This window comes from Chroicocephalus ridibundus, chromosome 3 (assembly GCF_963924245.1).
Source record: "Chroicocephalus ridibundus chromosome 3, bChrRid1.1, whole genome shotgun sequence".
NCBI classification, from domain to species: Eukaryota; Metazoa; Chordata; class Aves; order Charadriiformes; family Laridae; genus Chroicocephalus; species Chroicocephalus ridibundus.
In genome coordinates, this window is record NC_086286.1 from 123917006 (window position 1) to 123941376 (window position 24371).

Genomic DNA, 24371 nt, shown 5'->3' on the forward strand with positions numbered 1-24371 from the left:
AAGGAGTGCTTCTACATCTGAGCTAGTTATCCCAACAGCGGGAAGGAGATCTAGGTCACTGGAGACCTAAGTCTAAATGTAGCAGCTAATTGGAAGCCCTTGGCACCATGTCATATAAAACAAGATGTCTAAGACACCCTTGCAGTACTAAAGATGTTACAAAGAACATACAGAAGACCTGTGCCCTTCCAAATTGCAAACCCCTGGCAGGATGCTTTGGGGCATCTCAGCGGGTTCTGGACACCCAACTGAATTAAGCACTTAGATGTGACAATAAGGGGTGTCTTGGGAGAGACCTGTCTCATGCTAAGATATCTACATTTCGACAGCTCTACTGCACCTCAAGTTCTTTTGTCTTCATTGACCTAGCTGCACTAAGGAGAGCAACCCAGAGTAGTTTTTTGGGCAAGCTAACCTTGTAGATTCAGGTGAATCTCCGGGTGAAAAGCAGATGAGATCAGTAACACTTAAGGCACCCCTGTTTTTTAAGTTTGCACTCCTGTACATTTTATTTCATGGCTTGCAATATTGTTGTTATAATTCCATGTAACAATTGTAGTCTTTTAATAACTAAAGTAGAATTCAACTTACTAAATTAACTATAGTGTAGCTGCCTTGATCTAAAATTAGTTCCCTTTATAGTTACTGGAGAAAAACTAACTTTTGAGATGTGATGTGCATTGCCCTGAACGGCTCACCCTAAATCAGACCATATAAATCTGGGATTAAAAGCACGTATTTTTTTTGTCAACTAATAATAAAAGAAATTTGGAGCAAATAGTCTGCATTATAAATATTTCTGTCCAGGAGAACTGAATCTCATCTCCTACTCTTCAGCAATGGAGTGTAATGAACTGGAAGTATCTGTTATCTATGAGGAATCTTAGTTTGAACCAGACATCCCAAAATTAATCTGTAGAGAGAAAAAAATCATCCAAACCTGAAAGTACAGCAGCCAGAAATTGTTTTAGAAACACAGTAAATAAGTACTTCCAGCCTTCTGTTTTCCTTGTGTGACTGATGTCTCATAAATCATGTCTATACTAAGAAATTCACCTTCCTCAGAACAATTGTCTTCAGAGATTCGGGTCTGATGACTTTGTTTCACCTACCATTCCAAATTCAAGAACGTTTACTGACCATGTCCGGTTTAAATTGCCGTCTTTGTCCTGTGTTCTGACATTCTGCAGTATTTTATTGGTATCAAAACTGGAACAGGAGCTACCTTTCTATTTGTTTTGCCTGGTACATATTTGGACATGGTAGAGCCTTAATACAAAATGTAATAAACAGGAATTGCTGAGGAGAAGGGGAAAGAAATGGGATGTAAAAAGAGAACCATGCACAAAGAAGATACACGTACACTCAAAACAAGGCCAGCTATGAAACAGGGCCGTTGCAGGGCATAGCGACTGTTGAATTTGCACCCACCTGCAGTTATGCTTTGTGGAAGAAGTCTGACAGTCAGCTGCTCAGGTGGTTGGAGCTAAATTCTGCTCTATTGTATCCACTGACCGCACAATCAGCAGCTGAACAAGGAATTTAGCAATCAGGTCCTAGAACAGCAGACAAGTTTCTCTTCATGTCCACTGCTGGCAAGGAGAAGTCATTGCAAAAAGTTCCTGGATATACAACCTGCAGATGCAAAAAGAAATAGACGCTAACTCTCTTTTCCTGTCCTCAGCTCTTAGCTGCTTAATACCTTTGGCTAGTTCTTGCTTACATTTAGGATTTGGGGGATGGCAATCCTGTCCCTCACTGCACTAGTACAGCTGCAGAGCACCGGGAGAGATCAGTTTTGTGGTAACAGCTGTGGATGTGCATTTGCAGAAGCTTCAGCTGTGTGCAAAGAGGAAATGGGTAGGGTGAGGAACACAGGGCTAATGGCTCATAAAACCCAAAGCATGAGGGCAGAAGTCTATGACCAGCACTATGTGAACAGTGCAGCGGTAGCCTGGGGACATTTGTTGCAGTTGGAAGCTCTTCCAGGTTTGATTTTTTACCCATCCAGCTCAAACTAAGCAATCAAATTTGGTTGCCAGACAAATAGGACAACTGTGACCTTGAGTGGGAGAACACATCAGCTGGGAGTCAACCTAGAGCTGAAAAGAATCTCTGGTGTTGGAAGCGGCAGATCTTTCACATCCTACCTCTGAAACCCAAAATGAAGACAAGATATCGAGCGTATGTCACTTTTGAATGTCATCTTGGGTTGTGAAGTCAGCTAGGCTGACATTCACTCATCCTTACGAGAATAGAGTCTATGGAGAAAGGGTAGATAGTGGTGTTGACAGGAATGTTGTTGATGTTGACATTTTAACGTCCCCTTTAGAAGCTGTAAAAAGCTGTCCCTCAACCTAAGTGACTCATGAACCGCATGCTAGCTTCTTTGAGGAAAAGGAATATCTTATCTGGATGGTCTAACGAAAAGAAGTTACTCCTCTGGTATGCGAATGGATTGCTTTGAATCTGTGAGTTTTTAGTCCTGTGAAAAATTGCAAGAAAACAATTTCTGAAAATGGGCAAAATGAGTTTACACTCAGAGAGAGCAGAACCGTGGTTTGGCTGCCGACCTAGTTACAGACCATTTTCTCAGAGTGGGAAGGCTCCATTGGGTCCACAACCATGAACAAAAGTTTTACTGGTTCTGGTATGGGATGTTTAGCTGTAGAAGTAGGAGAGGGTTTCTTTTTTATTCTCGTTTGGAAAATTGTGACCCAGGTGAAGAGCAATGCTTTGGTTATCCTGAAACTACTGGGGGTTTGGATCACATCTGCCAATAAGTTTTGACTGAAAGTAATTTCTTGTTGCAGGATAAATGCTGTTCCTTTCTCCTACTGGCATGGGATTATAACATCCAAGCAGGCTACATGAACTCCAATTTAATTCCCTCTGTTTTAATGGAGAAGACATAACAGCTCTTAACCAAGCTCCTCAAAAGGGATTTGCACATTATTTTGAGGAGTCTATTCTCCCCTTTTGAAGTCAATTCCGCAGCCTCGTGGTTAAGATACTCTCCTGGGAAGCAGCGTAGATGTATTCCAGTGGTGCTTTAGAAATTGCAAACCCTGCACAGATATCAGTGCCCAGAGTGACTGTGGATGGCATGTAGGGTTTCCTGGCCTCACCTTTCTATTCCAGAAGAGTATGGGTCTCTCACAAACCACCTGCCAGCTCCACAGAGAGATACTATAGCACTGGGTCAGCTAATATGGTAGAATGTACCCTCAGTAAGTTCGTAGATGACACTAAACTGGGTGGGCGTGTTGATCTGCTTGAGGGTAGGTTGGCTCTGCAGAGGGATCTGGACAGGCTGGACCGATGGGCTGAGGCCAATGGTATGAGGTTCAACAAGGCCAAGTGCCGGGTCCTGCACTTGGGTCACAACAACCCCATGCAGCACTACAGGATTGGGGCAGAGTGGCTCGAAAGCAGCCCGACAGAAAAGGACCTGGGGGTGCTGGTGGACAGACGGCTGAATATGAGCCAGCAGTGTGCCCAGGTGGCCAAGAAGGCCAACAGCATCCTAGGCTGTATCAGGAATAGTGTGGTGAGCCGGACTAGGGAAGTGATCATCCCCCTGTACTCGGCACTGGTGAGGCCAGACCTCGAGTACTGCGTTCAGTTTTGGGCCCCTCGCTACAAGAGGGACATGGAGGTGTTGGAGCATGTCCAGAGAAGGGCTACAAAGCTGGTGAGGGGTCTGGAGGACAAACCTTATGAAGAACGACTGAGGGAGCTGGGGTTGTTTAGCTTGGAGAAGAGGAGGCTGAGGGGAGACCTTATCACCCTCTACAACTACCTGAAAGGAGGTTGTAGAGAGATGGGGGCTGACCTCTTCTCCCTGGTGACAAGTGATAGGACGAGAGGAAACGGGTTCAAGTTATGTCAGGGGAGGTTTAGATTGGATATTAGGAAACATTTTTTCACTGAAAGGGTTATTAAACATTGGAATAGGCTGCCCAGGGAGGTGGTGGATTCACCGTCCCTGGAGGTGTTTAAAAAAAGGGTAGATGGGGCACTGAGGGACATGGTTTAGAAGTGGCTTTTGTCAGGGTAGGTTAAAGGTTGGACTTGATGATCTTAAAGGTCCCTTCCAACCTCAGCAATTCTATGATTCTATGACTCTAAGTCGTTGGGAAGAGGGCGTAAAGACGGCATATTCGTGAGTGCAAGCCACTCCAAATCCCTGGTGACGTGAGGATTCAGGCACTCTTCTAGGAGGGATGTGTGCTTCAGCACAGACAGGGGAGGGATCCATCCAAGTTTCCTACACAGTGGGTGAAGTATTTTATTCATGTACCTACTAACTGTGAAGGAGGCAAAGATCCAAGCACGCTTCCACTTGTCTTTGTTTCTGATCTTCCCATCAATGTCCTGAATTAAGCACCTTTTCCCTAACTTAATGGGGTGATCTAGTCTTTTTTTTTTTTCCCTAATGTGTTGAAGAAAATGAGAAAAAAAAGGTTTTATTTATTTATTTCAAATGAAGTACCACCTCTAGGTCCCTGGTTGAGCTGCAGGAAAAGAGCACCAGAAGAGTAACAATTACTTTAATCATCTTTACAGGATCAAATACTTCATTTCCAAAGTTGAAGCCTTAATTTTAAATTTGTCTCTCTTAAAGAGACTCTTCAATAGACATTTCTGTGTTTTATTTAGTTTTTACAGTGACAGTTTGACACCGCAATTAGCAGATTAGGGTATTGCCTGATTACAGATCCTTGTGCTCTTTTTCCATAATGTTACACATTCATATTTCTGTTTGCCACTACCTTATCATAGTGCAACCATGGTCAACTTTCAGTTCATCTGTGTGAGAGAGGTTTGGGAATAGGATTGATATAAACATTTGTAAAGGTCTGGTAGGAGAAAGAAACAGTCTCTATCCAGATCTGAAAAATAACTTCCAGCCATATATTTTAAGCACTTTCTCAAAGAACCACCTTCTTTTTCTTGGAGAAACAATGCATTGGATGTAAAATATAGACAGCAGAAAGCTACCAAGATGATGAGGGGACTAGAACACCTCTCTTTTGAACAAAGGCTGAGGGAGTTGGGTCTCTTCAGTCTGGAAAAAAGACGGCTGAGGGGGGATCTTATCAACACTTCTAAATACTTAAAGGGTGGGTGTCAGGAGGATGGGGCCAGGCTCTTTTCAGTGGTGCCCAGTGACAGGACAAGAGGTAATGGGCACAAACTTGAGCATAGGAAGTTCCACCTAAACATGAGGAGGAACTTCTTTCCTTTGAGGGTGGCAGAGCCCTGGCACAGGCTGCCCAGAGAGGTGGTGGAGTCTCTGTCTCTGGAGACATTCCAAACCCACCTGGACGCTTTCCTGTGCCACCTGCTCTGGGTGATCCTGCTCTGGCAGGGGGTTGGACTAGATGATCTCCAGAGGGCCCTTCCAACTCTATGATTCTATGACTGTTTTTTGGAAACACTTAAGAGCAGCTATGGGAGTCCCGGGATGGTGACTTTTCCAGGCTTCTTTCTTATAGTGCAATTAAAATTCTAACATTGCCATTTAAAGCATTTTGGTGAAATCTTAAACCTTTAGCTGTAACTTTCTTCTGCAGATGCTTGATTTTTTTTTCCTTTTTCTTATTTGTCCTGTCATTTTTTAAGGATTGCTACTTCATGAAGAAGAAATATTGATTTATGAATCATCTCTTTTTGGAAATATGCACAACAGTGTACGGGCCACCTAGAACTCTATCTTTGATTATTATTATATTGCATGTTGTATTTTCTTCTGACCATCTATTCATGTTGGTCTGGCTACTCCTTTCCCGCTCAAAAAGGAAGAATAAATAAAACCCTTAGTTCTAGTTACTCAGACTGCGTTCTGATATCTTTTTTCTGAAAGTTATCAGTCTCACAATCTCCTTGAGAAACTGAGGAAGGTCTTGATATCTTGTGTGCCAAATGTATCCTCACTAAAATTCCCATTGCCTGAGGCAAAGTGTTGCTCTAGATGGAGAAATGATGCTACTGGGGTTATTACAGCTGTAAATTTCTAGCAGGAAAAAAACCCTGAAAATTCCAAATACCTTCAAATTTCTTGCTTACTGCAGCCATGTAACATTTTAAGTTATCATGCAAATTACTTAGCCCAGCATAAAGTTGAACTCACACATTCCTATTCTAAAAATCTGTGCTAGGAATTTCCAGTAAGTGCAGTGTAGTTGCTATGTACTGAGTCACCTCTGTACTAGTATTTACATAATGATATATTATAAATTTCTTCTTTCTAGTACACCAATTTAGGACTTACTAATGATGAATAGAGTGAAATAATTAACTTATAGGTCTTACTAACAGGAACGCGGTTAATACGTCCCAGAACAGAACTTGCCTTTTTTGATGTCTCATCCATTTTAAAGCTTGCATATCCTCCATTTTGCTTGCATATGCTTTATTTTTCTGTTTTCTCATCTTTTGCCAGCCCAGATAACATTTCCAATTTATTAGATTATTTTTTTGAATTCCAGTCCCATCCCCTACACAATGTGGAACCTCAACCAGATTCAGTTACAATTTTTTTTTCAGAATTGAACTCTCTGTTCAACTGCACAAGTAAACAATGCAAATAGTGATTGGCTCACACAGACCGGGAGTCCTCAGGACACTTACCTGATATGAATTCTTCGTCTCAAAGTGAGATGTGAACTGAAACTTTTCTGGACACAGTACTCCAGGTGCAGCCTCACCAAGGCAGAGTAGAGGGGGAGGATGAACTCCCTCCACCTGCTGGCCACGCTCTTCTTGATGCACCCCAGGATGCCATTGGCCTTCTTGGTCACAAGGGCACATTGCTGGCTCATGGTCATCCTGTTGTCCACTAGGACTCCCAGGTCTCTTTCCACTGAGCTGCTCCGCAGCAGGTCAGCCCCCAACCTGTACTGGTGTATGGGGTTATTCCTCCCCAGGTGCATATTCCTCCCCAACCCTACTCTTGCCCTTATTGAATTTCATAAGGTTCCTCTTTGCCCAAATCTCCAACCTGTCCAGGTCTCTCTGTATGGTGGCACAGTCTTCTGGTGTGTCAGACATCTCCCCCCAGCTTTGTGTCATCGGCAAACTTGCTGAGGGTGCACTCTATCCCCTCATCCAGGTCATTGATGAATATATTGAAGAGGACTGGACCCAGTACTGACCCCTGGGGAACACCACTCGTCACTGACCTCCAATTAGACACTGTGCCCCTAAGCACGATGCTCTGAGCTCTATCTTTCAACCAGTTATCTATCCACCCTGCTGTCCATTCATCTAACCCACGCTTCCTAAGCTTCCCTATGAGGATGCTGTGGGAGACCATGTCAAACGCCTTGCTTAAGTCAAGGCAGACCACATCTACCGCCCTCCCTTCATCTATCCATCCAGCCATGCCGTCATAGAAGGCTATCAGATTAGTCAGACATGATTTCCCCTTGGTGAATCCATGTTGAGTGCTTCTGATAGCTTTCTTTTCCTCCACATGCCTTGAGATGACGCCCAGAACAAGCTGTTCCATCATCTTTCCAGGGATGGAGGTGAGGCTGACCGGCCTGTAGTTCCCCAGCTCCTTCTTCTTGCCATTTTTGAAGACTAGAGTGACATTGGCTTTCCTCCAGTCCTCAGGCACCTCGCCTGTTCTCCAGGACTTTTCGAAGATGATGGAGAGCAGCTCAGCAATGACTTCCGCCAGCTCCCTCAGCACTCTCGGGTGCATCCCATCAGGGCCCATGGACTTGTGAATATCTAATTGATCTAACTGATCCCTCACTTGATCCTCATCAACCCAAGGGAAGTCGTCTTCTTTCCCTGTTACTTTATTCAATGCCTGGGACTCCTGAGGGCTGGGCCGAGCAATAAAGACCGAAGCAAAGGCGGCATTAGGTAACTCTGCCTTCTCCGCATCCTCCATCACCATGCTTCCTATTTCATTCAACAGTGGGCCCACAACTTCTCTGGTCTTCCTTTTGCCTCCAATATATTTGTAGAAGCCCTTCCTGTTGAGTTTGACATCCCTGGCCAGGTTTAATTCCAAGGCGGCCTTGTCTTTCCTTGTTTCATCCCTGCACGCTCTGGCAGCATTCTTGTAATCCTCCCAAGGGGTCAGTCCCTTCTTCCACTTACTGTAAGCTTCTTTCTTCCACTTGAGCTTTTTCAGAAGCTTCCTGCTCAACCGTGCAGATCTCCTGTGTCCCTTGGCCAATTTCTTGCTCTTAGGGATGCACCGATCCTGAGCTTGGAGGAAGTGGTCTTTGAATACCAACCAGCTCTCTTGAGCCCCTTTGTCTTCCAGAGCCCTAGCCCGTGGGATCTCTCCAAGCAGTTTCTTGAAGAGGTCAAAGTTAGCTCTCCTGAAATCCAAGGTTGTAATTTTACTTCTTGTTGTTTTGTGCATAGTACCCATGATCCTGAACTCTATCATTTCATGATCACTACAACCTAGGGTGCCCCAACCTTAAAGTCCTCCACCAGTCCCTCTGTGTTTCTCAGTACCAGGTCCAGGAGTGCTCCTCGCCTTGTTGGCTCCTGTACCACCTGTGTCAAAAAGTTATCATCAATGCACTGGAGGAGCCTCCTGGACTGTGCATGCAGTAGTTTACATACCAGAGCAGTAGAACAACTTGTTCTACATTTCTGCTTTGAGTACGTAAAGGAAAACACAGAAGTTCCCTTTTAAGGACTTAGCTACCATAAGGCCTCTTCATCTTGTAGGTCTGCTTGATAGAAGTTTGAAATATTATATGTGTTTTCCTATCAACAAAGCCTTTATGAATTTATGCATTGCTTTTTCAATAATTTGATGCAGACTTTTTCCCTGTATCAAACCAGGCCACTGATTTAAGTGCTCCCTTAGTTCCCTTTTTAGGCAGAAATTCCATACTCATCTTCCCAAAGTTCTACATCACTTCTTCTGTGAGGTGTTTGCCTTCATGAAGTTAGTTGTTCATGGTTCAAAGATTTGTTCAATTAGTTCCTTAAGTCTCGGTGGTGCATTTCGTCAGACTTGACTACACTACCACCATCTCACTGCTATCTTTTATCTTGCAGATGGATGTGTCCTGTCTTTTATTGTAATGAAGACAATTTACACAGAGATTTATTGCATTTCCCCTGTGTGTGACTAGATGTTTAAATTTCACTACGTGGGTCATCCCCATATCTGTGTAGCTTTAGGAGAGAAATAGAAAAAAGCTTTTACATCGTGACATTCTCATATGACAGATCTGCAGATTACAGTTTCATGGACTTTTGTTTTGCTTGTCCTTTGCTCTGTGGAAAGCAAACACTTTGGGTCAGTGAAGTACCACTCTCACAAAGCCGCAGAGTGTTTACCAGGAAACTTTCTGTTTGCCAAAGTAATTTTTCTTTAATATTCCATGTTGTACGACCAGGGCATTTTTTCATCTGTTCCAAGAATACTTTTAGTGCCAAGTAACAAATCACAAGCTCTGTTCAGCTTATCAAATAAATAAGTTAATGTATATTTACTTTAAAAGAACGTTATTATCTGAAAGCGTGAGTTTAAGAGCAAGTTACAACTCCTTTCCTTGATTTTCCTTCCTAAATCTTTTTCTTTCTTGTCCTTTACTCCTGTGTGAAACACAGGGAAAACCATGCATAGTGATAACAATATTGGTCAAATGTGTGGACAAGGGTGAGGGTCTGGTGGTTTGGAGGCAGGTTCAGTGGATGTCCTCAGCTTCCCAGTTCTTTGTTTGGTCACCTCTCATGTTACTACCTCTCTCTTGGGTCCATTTGCTCTGGCGTCTTTAGTCAGGCACAAACTGTTCAAGCAAGAGATACAAAACATAAAGAAATTATTTATGGCTTTATATAATTTTTGTCATATGCATAAGTGGCCACAGTCTGACAAACTTTCAGGCTAACAGGCTCACAACCGTGCAGGATCTTTGCTGGTAGAGCGGGCATCAAGGGGGCTGGTTATCCTCCCCAGATCGTTAGAGTACATCCTCACTACAAGAAAGACATTGAGTTGCTGGAGTGTGTCCAGAGAAGGGCAACAAACCTGGTGAGGGGTCTGGAGCACAAGTCTTGTGAGGAGCGGCTGAGGGAGCTGGGGGTGTTCAGCCTGGAGAAAAGGAGGCTGACCTCCTCACGGTCTACAACTACCTGAAAGGAGGGTGTAAAGAGGTGGGGGTCGGTCTCATCGCCCAAGTAACAAGTGATAGGGTGAGAGGAAATGGCCTCAAGTTGCTCCAGGAGTGGTTTAGATTGGATATTAGGAAAAATTTCTTCACGGAAAGAGTCATCAAGCATTGGAACAGGCTGCCCAGGGAAGTGGTTGAGTTGCCATCCCTGGAGGTATCTAAAAGAGTGGTAGACTTGGTGCTGGTGGACATGGTTTAGTGGTGGTTTTGTCAGTGTTAGGTTAATGGTTGGACTTGATGATCTTAAAGGTCCCTTCCAACTTAGGCAATTCTATGATTCCCCGGGTACTCTGTGGACACTGATGTCTCTGACAACTCACCCAAAAGTCTGGTGATTCCCAACAAGCTCCTGACCTGCCTCCTTGCCTTTCTTCTTCTTCTTCTTCTTTTTTTTTTTCTTTTTCTTTTTTTTTTTTTCGTTTAGGGCTTTATACATTTCCATGTTGATGTTTTCCTTTTAGAATCATTGAGCTACCAAAAACCCTGTCTCAACAGTCCTTCCTCTCTCTCTCTTTTTACTTTACTGTCTTTCTACAAACTTTCCCTCCGCTTTTTCCCAGCAGTAGGAGTCAGGGGTATGCACTTGGGCCATGGACAGAAGGAACATAGGCAGCATACGTCTGGAGGGAGCTCACACCTGGGATTGCAGACAGAAAGGCTTACACTCATTCTCAGTGTAAAATTCAAAGCTTAAACTACTTGCACATATATTTGTATGTGTACTTTTCTATTGCAAGCCTGATGAGCAATTTTGATTCTGTGACGTCCAGTGGCAATAATTTTGACAGCTGAATGAGGCTTTATAGGCTGGTTTGCTCTTGCCATCACCTCGACGTTTGTAGCAGGAACACTTCATTGGTGAGTGCGAGGATGCTCAACTGGCTGTCAAAGCTGGGCATCGAGTCAGATATGCAAGGACAGTTAAGCCAGCTGGAGTTTCTTGTGAAGTGGAGGAAGTGGCTGATTTGGTAAACCTATACAGCCCAAACATTGATGTAAGGTCTCCTTTTATTTTGGCCTTGTTCAAATCAAAGGGGCAAATGAGAAGGGATATTCATATCATCTGTACCTAACGTTCTCAGTGAACCACCTCAGGATCAATCTGCACAGAGGTTTCTCTGCAGGGCACCATGGGCCAGCAAATCAGAGATGTTTCCCCAACCCATCCCATGGAGGACCCTGTCAAAAGTGCAGCCAGCTGTGATATAAACTTCAGTTCAATGTGATGGATCTCCCAGAATGTCTTAGGGGACAACTTCCAGTCTTAGTGGAGATTTCATGCTGACCATTAATTGTAGTGTGGGTGGGATGTTACCTTTGGGCAGCCGGCACAGAGAAGCACTTTGCACGCACAGCTTCCCCTCCAGCCCTCGGGAATGACCAAACATGGAGGAGTGAAACACAGGCCAGACCTTTTACCGTGGAGAAAGCAGAGGCCACCAAACACAGTGTTGAGTATTGCCACTAATAAGCAGTTCCAGACAGTAATTTTCCTGTGAGCATGGTGTCCTGTTGCCCTCTAACGGAGAGCAGCCATCCATCTGCTTCCCAGACGGTGTGGGATGGTCACAGACACGCTCTGCACACACAGCAATTTCCTGGGCTCTCATTAGGGTGGCTAATCCGGGGGTAAGACTGCATGGATGTCATGACAGAAGCTTTCACAGCTCTCTGCAAGCCCAATCCTGCAAGTTTTCATATGAGCAGAGTAGATTTGCTCAGGGGATGATATCTGATTGCAGTTTCAAATCTACACACATTGACATGCAGACAGAAAGACTTTATACTGACACAGCTTTATTATATTAATACAGACCTGGTCCCAGTAGGGGTGGCTGTCTCACTATAGGACACTTTCATGTCACTGCAACTGAAATAACAGTCTTGGTTTATGCGGCTTTATTTTTTCATTGGGTGATGACAGTATCTCTAGGAGCCCCTGGAGATTTATCATTTTAATTTGAAGTACACCACCTAGTATTTTTTCCTTATAGAAGATGCTTTTCATTTTTCTTTTAAGGCTTATAAACAAATGGTAAGCAATGAAAAGTAACTTACATTTCACTTTTGCTTAAATAAAAAATACAGTTGGAAGAAACTTTGAAACTCCAAATGCAGAATCTGCAGACCTAAAGCATTCCAGACAGCTGTTTGCCTAAATTGGCTTCACCTCTATTGAATTTAGTCTCTGCTGAATTGGTTCTGGAAACCAACTGCACCCCCACCCCCTCCCAAGAGATTGGTCTCTCAGAGTAAATAATAATATAACATAAAATCAAACTTTGAACACAGTACTATACATTAAATAAAAGCCAACGCAGTTCCAGTCATTCATGCATTACAGTATGATGAACTGTATGATATTTTCTTTCTGACTCATTATCTACGTGACCTTAAACAGATACAAGGAAAGAATTTATATTTAAGATTATGCTCTTTCAGAGACAAAATTTCAAAAATTTGAGGGGTCTGGGGGAATGGAAATCTTTTCCTGAAGACAGGATCAGTGCCAGAAAAAAGTGTCCTATCACAAAAATATTTGGTTTATTATTCTATCACTAATTAAAATTTTTCTTCCTCTGTGGAAGTTGATTGGATATCATTAGCACTACATGCTGTTTGTCGATAATACACAGTTATCTTATTCTATACGAACAGTGATTGGTTTGTAGCTGGGTTGTATTTCTCATGAAAATCCTTAACTCATTTCTTTCTTCTGAGTTTTCTTATCTTTGATTTCCTGTTATATTATTCTCTTTAAAGATTATAAAATCTGCATTGAACACATACTGCCTGCTATTGTTTTTTGTGCTTACTTGTCCTCTATTTATAATATCAAATCTATTTATCATATGATAAGGGTCGAGAGCTTATGGGTAAGGATTAAGGGGCAGGCAAATATGAGGGACACTGTTGTGGGTGTTTATTACAGGCCACCTGATCAGGATGGGGAAGCTGATGAGGCTTTCTTCAGACAGCAGAAGGTAGCCTTCCAATCGCAGGCCTTGGTTCTTATGGGGGACGTCAATCACCCTGATATCTGCTGGGAAGACCACACAGCCAGGCGTGCGCAGTCCAGGAGGCTCCTCCAGTGCATTGATGATAACTTTTTGACACAGGGGGTGCAAGAGCAAAGGGCTACCAAGATGATGAGGGGACTGGAACACTTCTCTTATGAAGAAAGGCTGAGGGAGTTGGGTCTTTTCAGTCTGGAAAAAAGATGGCTGAGGGGGGATCTTATCAACACTTATCAATACTTAAAGGGTGGGTGTCAGGAGGATGGGGCCAGGCTCTTTTCAGTGGTGCCCAGGGACAGGACAAGGGGTAATGGGCACAAACTTGGACATAGGAAGTTCCATCTAAACATGAGGAGGAACTTCTTTCCTTTGAGAGTGGCAGAGCCCTGGCACAGGCTGCCCAGAGAGGTGGTGGTCTCCAACTCTGGAGACATTCCAGACCCACCTGGATGCGTTCCTGTGCCACCTGCTCTGGGTGACCCTGCTCTGGCAGGGGGTTGGACTAGATGATCTCCAGAGGTCCCCTTCCAACCCTATGATTCTATGATTCTATATAACATACAGACTGTCTCTGAGAGTTAGGATTAAATCGCACCTGCCTTTCTGTCCTGCTCTCTGAAGATGAAGGGTCTGCAATTTCTCCACACTAACTGTCTACTTCAGCATTCTGGCCACAGGGGAAGTTCTACTGGAACCTCAAGCTGGTCTTTAGCCTTGTCAGTCTGCAAGGAAATCTTCAGAGCCCTGAAGTTACAGACAAGCAATAATTTTGCTCTGCAAGGCTGAGTTTACTCAGTAGCAATTAGCACAAAAATAACTCTTTTCACAAACTTGCCAAATAACAACTGAGTTCCTGGTTGACTCAGCTTTGAGCTGCATTTTTCCAAACATCTTAAGATACATTTTCTGTGTGTTAGCATACATAAAGCCCTGTTGCATATACTTATAAGATATTCAAACAGGGATGTTATTGCTTTGCTGGAATGACCCCATTCTGGGTACAGTAGCAGTATATTTATTAACTAAGTTGTACTCTATGATGCCATGGATTTGAGTTTTTTCTCTGCTGTGTTCATGATGACCAAGACTGAGAGAAGAACCATAATTGTGCAAAACTCTTTGACATACCTGAACTAGTTTCTAAGCACAACTTTGACAGAAGAAACATTTGACTGTACTGGATCTTGGTCCAGACAAATGCTTAAGCGTACATGTAAGTTTAAGCACAGGAGTTATTATTTTCAAGCCAAAAGACTGAGTGTCTTGGAGAATCAAACTCTGTGTGCGTGACTGTTAGCTTTACATAAATAATTTTAACACGGAGGGATGCTGCAAGATGTAAAGCGTTTCTCTATCACAAGGCTAAGCAGCCAGTAGTCCAGCACTGAGGTGGGCAGAGGTGGTTTTTCTGTTCTTATGATGCTCTCCCTTGAGTTTGAGGGATTTACAGCCATTAAAAAAACACAGGCTGTCCCCTATTCCAAAATCACTGTTAGGAGAGATTCTTATATCCTGATGTGAAGGTCAAAAAGATATTTAGGTCTAGACCTCTTTAATGATTATAGATATAATTGCATAGGATGTTCACCAAAGTCCAAAACATGGAGAGTTTATACCACTACAAGCAAGAGTAGTTTTTGTGGCATATTAACAATAAAGGATTCCCTTTTAGCAGTGTCTAACTCTCCCATAGCTATAGAGAAAGTTTAGTTATCTAAAACAGAGCTCCATATCCCACCAAAATTATATATTTAATATAAAATATGTTACACTTGGTAACAGTTAAGCAGATAATCTTTTAAAGTTTCAGGAGATGAAACATCAGTCCCTAGTACACCAAGATGAGCTGTGTCCCAGTGCTTTTATTAAAGTAGAAAAGAGGAAGAAATCTAAACCAACTTCTTTCTTTTTTTTTTAAGAATAAAAAAAAAAATCCTCCAGGTTGAGTAAGTAGGGGCAATGTTTTAGTAAACTATATTATTTCTAAGTGAAAACGTCTAGTGATGTAACTAAGAACTGATCTGGGCCATGGAGTTTCCTTTGGTTTACAAGCTACAAATTTTATGTGTTTGCAGCGGAGGCAAGAGGTAATTTTTACTGTCACTGAAACTTCATCTTCAGATATTCAGTTTTCCACCAGAGGGCACTCCTATATTTTTAATGAAAGCAAGTTTCTGAATGACGTTAGGCAGGTTTGCATAGCTTGGCGTGTATGATACAACGCTAGCCGCCGCATAGCAAACAGAAAAATGCAGGATTGGATTCACCTTGTCGCACATCTGTCAACACTGTGCATCATCTGGTACCCTCCAATGCTGACCGATCATGCACAGCAACTCTTCAGCATGCCTGATATGTCAGGCTTATGCACGTAAAATAAATAGTCAATCGGTTCATATGCAGAGCATCTGATGTGGCCAAGGTATGACCCGGTTAAACCTGGGATTGAAGGGATCTGTGTCTTCCTCCTGAGAAGGAAGAAGGCCACCTGTGTCACCAGGGTTGGTACTAGATTTCAGCATTTTCTCTGGAATACTTCATTCCTTGCACTGTCCTGTGATTTTTTCTTGTATACATTGTTATAAAAATTAAATCACTGTGCAAACTGCTCTAGGTGAACCTGCTCTAGCAAGGGGGGTTGGACTAGATGATCTCCAGAGGTCTCTTCCAATCCCTATCATTCTGTGATTCTGTGATAGTTGACGCAGATTGGGTTGATTTTGTAGCTTTGATGATTGTTAATTTATATCAATATACAATAAACCCCAAATATCTGCAGTCAAGTCTGTAGACACTGAAGAGCCTGTTAGTTTAGCTGGAGCCTGTCCCTATCAGGAGCCATGTATTATGGGGTTTTTGAGTGCCTTTTAACTTTTTTCCTCATTTTTTAGAAAGGTATTACTGTAGTTAAGGTAATATGCTTGCATGAAAAAATCTAAGGAAGTAGTTTGTTTTTTGATGACAGAAGAGAAAGCGTGGTTTTTAGGGCATCCACATGAGGTAGCCAAAGCTTTTTGAAGAAAAGTCATAGAATCATAGAATTGTAGAATGGTCTAGATTAGAAGGGACCTTAAAGATCATCTAGTTCCATGCCCTGGGCAGGGACACCTCCCACCAGACCAGGTTGCTCAAAGCCCCATCCAATCTGGTCTTGAACACCTCCAGGGATGGGGCATCCACAGCTTCTCTGGGCAACCTGGGCCAGTGTCTCACCACTCTCACAGTAAAGAATTTCTTCCTAATATCTAATCTAAATCTCCCCTCTCTCAGTTTAAAACTGTTACCCCTCGTCTTATTGCTACACTCCATCATAACGAGTCCCTCCCCATCTCTCCTGTAGGCCCCCTTTATGTACTGGAACGCTGCTATAAGGTCTCCCCAGAGACCTTATATGCTAGAATGGTAGATAATGATAGAGAAAATTAGAGGTTTGTTTTATCTAGGCATATAAGACTAAACCACATTTCTTAACAGGCTCTGTCAATGCTGAATTACCTCCTAAGGATTTATTAAAGATAGTCTCATTCTTTAGTTACTGAAATAGTTGGCAAAGACAGTTTAAGGAGGAAATAAACTCTTACGGTAATTTGACAAAAATATATATGAACAGAGTCAGCAGGGATTGGAAGTATGACACACCAAATGGTTTACATGTTTTGATACCATGACAAATTCTCACAGCAGCTCTTAAACCAAACAGGTAAATGTTCTTCCCTTCCTGTAAAGTCAGTGAGAAGGAACGGCCTGAAAACAGGCTGTCACACTCAGCTCTACACCAAGAAAACATCTATGTTAACTTGAACCTAGTTGAGACAACAAGGGAGAGCCAGGCTGGGCTAATACAGGTGTAAGCACGAATTTTATTTCACAGAATCACAGAATCACAGGATGATAGGGGTTGGAAGGAATCACTGGAGATCATCTAGTCCAACCCCCTGCCAGAGCAGGGTCACCCAGAGCAGGTGGCACAGGAACATCTCCGGGTGGATTTTGAATGTCTCCAGAGACAGAGACTCCACCACCTCTCTGGGCAGCCTGTGCCAGGGCTCTGCCACCCTCACAGGAAAGAAGTTCCTCCTCATGTTTAGGTGGAACTTCCTATGCTCAAGTTTGTGCCCGTTACCTCTTGTCCTGTCACTGGGCACCACTGAAAAGAGCCTGGCCCCATCCTCCTGACACCCACCCTTTAAGTATTGATAAGTGTTGATAAGATCCCCTCTCATTCATTTTTTTCCCAGACTGAAAAGACCCAAGTTCAAGTTTCAATCCTTTCCTCTGTTGTTGCGTTTTTCCTGTGAACGTTTGGCTTTTTTTTTTTTTTTGTGTTACAGTTTTTCCTAGCTGGTTATAACTCTGAATGAGGTGCTTACAAAATCACCGGTCTTCACGGGACCTATAGGCACCTGTGATCTGTCAGTCTCATCAAAAGCAGAGAAAATCAGAGAGAAAAGCCGAGCAGCTTTTAGTTACAAATGGACTTTGTTATAAGATGACTTCCTCAACTGCGTCATTCTGTGATGACACTTCTCCACCCTGTTACCTCCTGTGCTCCAGCTAACGTCAGTGTCTGTTCTGTGCAAACTCATAATTTGTAATGTAATCAAAGGGAGATAAAGAATATGAGGTCTACTACAAACCTCCGATGTTGCTTCAAGAAGAGACAGATTCAGGATTTGAATCAATATAGATAGAGACACAGAAAAAAGAATGGATGAACAGGGTTTGGTGGAAGATCTAGAAAAAGGTCTAAAGTTAAGAATAGATTCAGGTCATGCAATGGAGACAGCATTAACTATTCCTACTGTAGAATGCCATCAGTGATTGACCAAAAGTATGTATGTATGCTCTAAAATACACAGGGAATGTATTAGACTGCAACGAACACCTGTAAGGAAGACATATCTGAGGTAGTTCACGTTTATGGGAAACAGCAACACAAAGTCACCAGGAGGAAAACCTACTCCCAACTGAGTCATCTTCTCATCAGTGTGTTACCTTTGGAGCCTGCTTGATGGTGTCTTTATATGGTCTGTAGGAATGACTAAATGTGCTGTGTTTCCTCAGTCAGAAGAGACACAAAATTGAACCTCTCCACTTCTTCAGCTGCTTAGCTAATCACAATTACCTTCATAGCTCTGGTGTGTACACACCACCCATTCCTGCCCTAGATCTGAGGGCTATTTTTTGAGTGCAATGCAGTTGATGTGTTTCCCAGTTGCAAGGTCACAGAGCACCTGTACATGACGATGGACAATACTGCACATACCATATGTATTCCATTTACGTGGAATATCCAGGTACACTGCACAACTGCTATTTTGTCTTTCAAACACACCTGCTACTTGCCCATAATTGAGCTCATACACTCGTTCACCTGCATGGTGCATTTATGTGACACCCCTGGCATGAAAAAAATTGCTTTTCATGCAGAACATTATGTCTCATAGAGTCATGGAATGGTTTGGGTTGGAAGGGACTTTTAAAGATCACCTAGTTCCAGCCTTCCTACCGTGGGCAGGAACATCAATGAGAGATGGCAAAGCTTTTATGACTGTTGTGATTTAGCCCTGGTGGGGAGTGAAGCCCCACACAGCTGCTCACTCACTCACCCTCAGTGGGATGGGGGAGAGAATCAGAAGGGTAAAAGCGCAAAAACTCATGGTTTGAGATAAGGACAGTTTAATAGGTAAAGCAAAAGCTGTATGCACAAACAAATCAAAACAAAGAATTTATTCACTACTTCCCATCAGCAGAAAGGTGTTCAGCCATGTCCAGGAATCCAGGGCTCCATCATGCGCAATGGTTACTTGGGAAGACAGACACCATAACTCCAGACATCCCTCCCTTCCTCCTTCTTCCCCCAGTTTTTATTGCTGAGCATGACATCATATGGTATGGAATATCCCTTTGGTCAGTTGGGGTCAGCTATCCCAGCTATCTCCCCTTTCAGCTTTTTGTGCCCCTCCAGCCTACTCGCTGGTGGGACAGCATGAGAAGCAGAGACGACCTTGAAACTGTGTAAGCACTGCTTAGCAACAGCTAGACCATCAGTGTGTTATCAACACTGTTTTCATCACAAATCCAAAACAAAACACCATACAAGCTACCACGAAGAAAATTAATTCTATCAAAATCAATATAATGGCAAATAGCTTCACTGATTGCAAAGATGAACACCCATAGCAATTGCTTTTAGAAGTCTAAAACTGTCCCCTTGTTTTCCTGTAGATACTGTACAGTACCCACCAGCCCTACGTGTAGATTTTTGCCAACCTGGAGTATCACATAATGCTTCTGTTTGAAAAAAAATTGAGTTTCATATGAATTGTCCCACAAAATTACCAGTTTCTCTCCCTTCTCCCCATTAAAGGCTGTCAGTCTGACTAAACTGGCTGTAGATGGCTAAAGTAATTCCAGGTGGATCCCACCCCCCATAGTGATATTCCTGATGTTTTAATGGGTGAGATTATTTGCTTTGGTTGATCCAGGAGCTGTGTGGTACCTCTTGGCTAACAGGTGTCTTCAGTGCCTAACCTGTGCAATCTTGTTTCTTATTAACCGGTAATGGGTGGACTGGCTGGCAGTTATGGCTCATTAGGTGATGGGTTAACATGAATGGACTTGTCATTTCTTGTTAGTTCCTTAAATGCAGCGAAAACCTAACCTACTTATCACCTCTTGGCAGCATGAGCCTCCTCCTACCACCCACTAACGGCAAAGCGGGTCCGATGATGCAACTCATAAAGTGAACAAAGACAGCTTGGGCTCAAGGGAGATGCTTTATGCAGAAGATGAGATCAGGCTCAGACATCGAGCTGCTTGGGGCGATGTATTATTAAATGCTATCTACTGATATGCTACTTTTGTAGAAGCTGATTAATGACATCCTACTTTATTATTCCTTATCTTTTATCTTCACCTTGTTTCACAGATGTAGCTGGCAGTACACGGCACTAACCAAAGACCCGTGGCACTCATTAGATGGTGGCTGCTCCTCACAAGTGCCATCAGGCATGCAATTCCTATTCACAATTTCGCTAACGATGCTGGTTAACATGTTGCTGTGTTGCTGTTCAAGCAATCTAGACAACATGGTCTTGTCAGTCTCGAACTAACTTATCTTTTACTTATCATTTTCTTTGACATAATCCTCTGATAAGCTGAGAGATAAATACATGACAGGCTCTGCAATGTATTCCCCCAGCACTATAATCTTAGCAGTAACACTATAGAGGGGTTTCATCTAACGAGTGCTTCTTTTGACCTGTTTTCTATTTTGTTAGAGTGTTGCAGCTGCAGATCTTAAGGCACATTTAAACTAGAAACAAATTCTTGTTTAGCCATTCCCCATGCCTCGGGAAGTTTTCTGCCTTTGTGTGAATGTGGGTGTTTAACGCTGGCAGCTCAGGACAGGTACAGGATGCAGGCAAGTCAAACACGTTCAATTGCTTAAGGTCCTGTTTTTTATTAGCTTTGATGCTGTGATTAGAGGAGAGGAGTGATCCCCTCTAAAAGAAAACTAACTAGAGGAAGAATTTTCTGCTCGGTTAGTGTGCTGAGTTATCTCAGCAAAGGTTATTCAGGTACCAGGATTTTTTTGTTGAAGACAGCTAAAACTGTATTCGTTACCTCTTATAGCAACCAAATGTGGGTTTGGTGGGGAGGGAGAAGAAAGGAAATGCAGCTCCTTGTTCGTACTGGTCCGTCTGATGGTAATGGTGCGAATCTGTTTTGTGACTGCACGGTCAGTCTCTCCTTCACCCTGAGGCTGTGCCTGATCCCGGAGGCAATCCAGAGCTGTTGCACAAGCTACAAAACCCACACAGGTCAGGGGGTAAATAGCAGGGCAGCTGCACTCTGTGGAGCCATGAAGGCTGCTGGTATTACCTGAGCTACGGCCAGGATAAAATTAGTTCCAAAATAAGACTTAGAGCCACATGGAGTTCAGTCATTAAATGCCTTCCTTATCCTTTCCTTTTACTTCTTTCCCTTCACAGCACAGCTACTTGACAAGGACTACAAACACATCAACTTACTGCTGATGAGGAGGGATCATGCTGGTGTCTGAACCGGGGATACAGATGAAAGGAGAGAATAGGGGACCTCAGCCATCTCTTCTAAATACACTTCTGGGATGCAGCTGATTTGGAGCCATCTAAAAGTTTCCCACTGTTGCTGGGGGAGATTCTGTTCCATTCTGTCTCTGTATGTCTCAGTACCAGCCAGGCTGTGGATAGTTTTCTGCCAGGTCAGGAAATGGAATCAACTCAGACAGGAGGAAATGCAGTGGTGGCACTGGAGATGATCCTCCTCTTCCGACGGTGGTAACCCGTGTAAGCCATCCCAGGTAACTTCGCTTCCATGGTGCAGTCAGATTTCATAGCCAAATTGTTCTAGCAATTTTTTCTTGCTCTCCCATCTCTTAATTCCACCCCTGCAAAGTCATTCTCTGTACTTTAACAGATCAGGTCTGAAATCCCACCCATGAGCTATGCATGAAGTAATAGCATAGTTTAACATTCCCCCTCCCACAAAGCTCATTTCTGCTTTTTTATAGCCTCTCAGTTGCAACAAAAGGACTCAGTGTTGGACCTTATGGTGAATTGTGCCGAGGAGCTTACCCAGATTAAAAGTAACTAATTTTTGATATGTTATTTTTTATCATAGACCAGCTCCCTGAAAAACAGCTACCCCTAAAACAGCCAGAACAGCATTAACAGCAAAACTTACGGAAAATTTGACAGAAATTGCTTGATACAGCACTACTACTAAATGATAAACTTTGCAAACTATGACCATAGCAGATTATAGGCAGAGTAGTAAGCATACTTACAGCAATGGACAGTCCCTGCCACTTAAAGCTGAAAAAGAGGTTTGTTCTTGACATATTACAGCGAGTGCTGGTTTGTGGGCAGGCTGAGACTCAAATTAAAGAATCCCTATAGACAGCTCTGGGAGAAATGCAGCTGCTTAAATCCAAATGTGTGGTCCTAACCGCCTCTGATCTCTCTCTGCCATGCCAAGGGAAACCTGTAACCCTTATGCATGCCACAGCACGGAGTGAGTAGGAGGATTAAAACCCTGTTTCCTATTAAATTGTAATAGGCCACTCCTTGCTCAGTCTTTTGTTGCAATTTACATCCAATTTGGAGACACTTACCTCTTGTGTAAGGCACTGTGCGAGCAGCCTGGGTGCCAAACAGAGGATTGCGGGTGCCAAAGCTGGATTTCAGGGTATCAAACATGAGGATCTGGAGCATTTCTTGGACCAGCTGAGGGCACAGATGATCTCTGTCCCTCATAAGATCTGCATGTGCATCACCTGTTGTTTCCTTTTACAGTTGCAAAATGATAAAATGATGATCTACAAATACATAAAACTATCTGTAGATTATTTCTGTTTTCTTTAAAATTTTGTCATATCTTTCTTACCTGTCTAGCAAGGTGATGCAGCAGAGGAGGTGGACACACACACAAAGTCAGGAAATCCATCTGAAAAAGGCATAGAAAGAGTTAGAATAATGTTCATTACTTTGTTGAGTAACACTTACCGAAAAAGCTTATCTGTGTTTAGCTGTTACAGATAAAATTAATGATTACCTCCATACAAGTAGAAAAGGTACCTTTCTGCTCAAATGATTAATATTTGAAATACAACAGTCCCAATTCTTTTAAGGCCTTTTTAAAGTACATTGTATTTTTTATGACGTCTTTACTCTTGCAGAACAGAATAAAAAAGTGGCCAATGCAGACTGTGGACGGTCTGGTACTAGATATAGCACACTATGCAGCAGATGATGACTCAGCCTCTAAGGAAATCTGTTTGATAAAACCAATCTTACATATGATAGGTTAAAAGTTAGACAAACAGTATGGAAAGTCGAACCAGCACTGGCAGGAATTAACTGAAAATCCCTCCCAGAGAAAAAAAAAATAAAAAGCCCCACCATTTCTTGGTCTTGTGTAAACTTACAATTCCAATTAATTTCACTGGGTTTATATAATTATATGAGAGATTAAGCCGAAAGTACATGCTCCTGCAAAAAAATGCACTAAAAATCAATGCATTTGTCTAACATAGAGGTCAAAATCAGAAGTGTGAGAACTGTAAATGCAACTTCATTATGATACTACACTCCCAGTCTTTGTAAACTCACTGTGGCCTCTCTTTTTAGTTATCAACCACTTAGGTTTAGTTGAGGAATGGAAAATTTTATCTACCATGCAATTTCATCTACTTGTGATATGCATTTCAAAAAGACAAGTTGTCCTTCCATTCAAAGCTTAAGACTTTCTTCAAGACTGTGTTTGCATACTATAGGATTTTCCATATTTTGATCAATGTATTCATGTACACTTTCATAGCAGGCTGTTGATAGTAATTGCACAGCCTACATTTCTTGGCTTCCTTCAATGTTAATAACTTATGTTTAGTGTGAAAAAGGGGCAAAAAAAGTTGATAGATTAAAAATAGTTTGCGGGATGTTAAATTTCATTAGCATATTTAAAACAATAATATTTGTGAACCGTATTATCTAATGATGATACCTCTTGAAGAAATTACATTTTTGCCTTTGTGATACATGGCAGGCAGTGCTTTGCTGAAAGCTGTCAGGCAGATTAAAAAAATACAGCTCCCTCTTCAAATCTTAAGAAAGTATGGAAAGAAATTCACTGAAGACATTACACTATCAGAAGTCAGTTTTGGGATTTGGGATTAATTTATGAGATTTGTAGGTTTGTCATGCCTGCTTTCAAAGATATCCTTATATTAAGCCCATGTGATTGTCTGGTTGCTAGCTCTGTCTTTTAAAATATTTTAGAGATTTCTCCTTGGATATTATTTGGAAATGAATAACAACGTACAAGCAAAATGAAGTGAAAAAAAAAAAAAGCCTATTCATGTGAAAATAGTCTTTGAAAGGCACAACATGGTGTCATTTTTGTCCTGCTGTCCTGCCGTTGTTTACATGATAGCCAATTTGGGAGTTATAATAGGTCTCACCGATCTTTGGAATGTATTGCCATTTACCTAAAATTTGCTTCTCTCATAAAGCTCCATCCGTGGAGGTATTTAAAAGATGGGTAGACGAAGTGCTTAGAGATAAGGTTCAGTGATGGTTTTTGTCAGAGTTGGGTTGATGGTTGGACTAGATGATCTGAAAGGTCCCTTCCAACCTAGGCAAGT

The 24371-nt window shown here is 42.4% G+C and overlaps 1 protein-coding gene across 1 annotated transcript in view; it reads right to left on the reverse strand.

Annotated features, from left to right (window-relative positions):
* Positions 1–24371, reverse strand: part of CRISP2 (cysteine rich secretory protein 2) — a 92753-nt gene that overhangs the window by 16028 nt on the left and 52354 nt on the right. The window contains exons 10-13 of the mRNA XM_063330926.1: positions 22616–22675; positions 22344–22515; positions 20813–20992; positions 18424–18557 (exon numbers count right to left, since the gene is read on the reverse strand). Of these exons, the coding sequence (XP_063186996.1) occupies positions 18424–18557; positions 20813–20992; positions 22344–22515; positions 22616–22675 (546 nt within the window). The remainder of the gene's footprint in view (positions 1–18423; positions 18558–20812; positions 20993–22343; positions 22516–22615; positions 22676–24371) is intronic.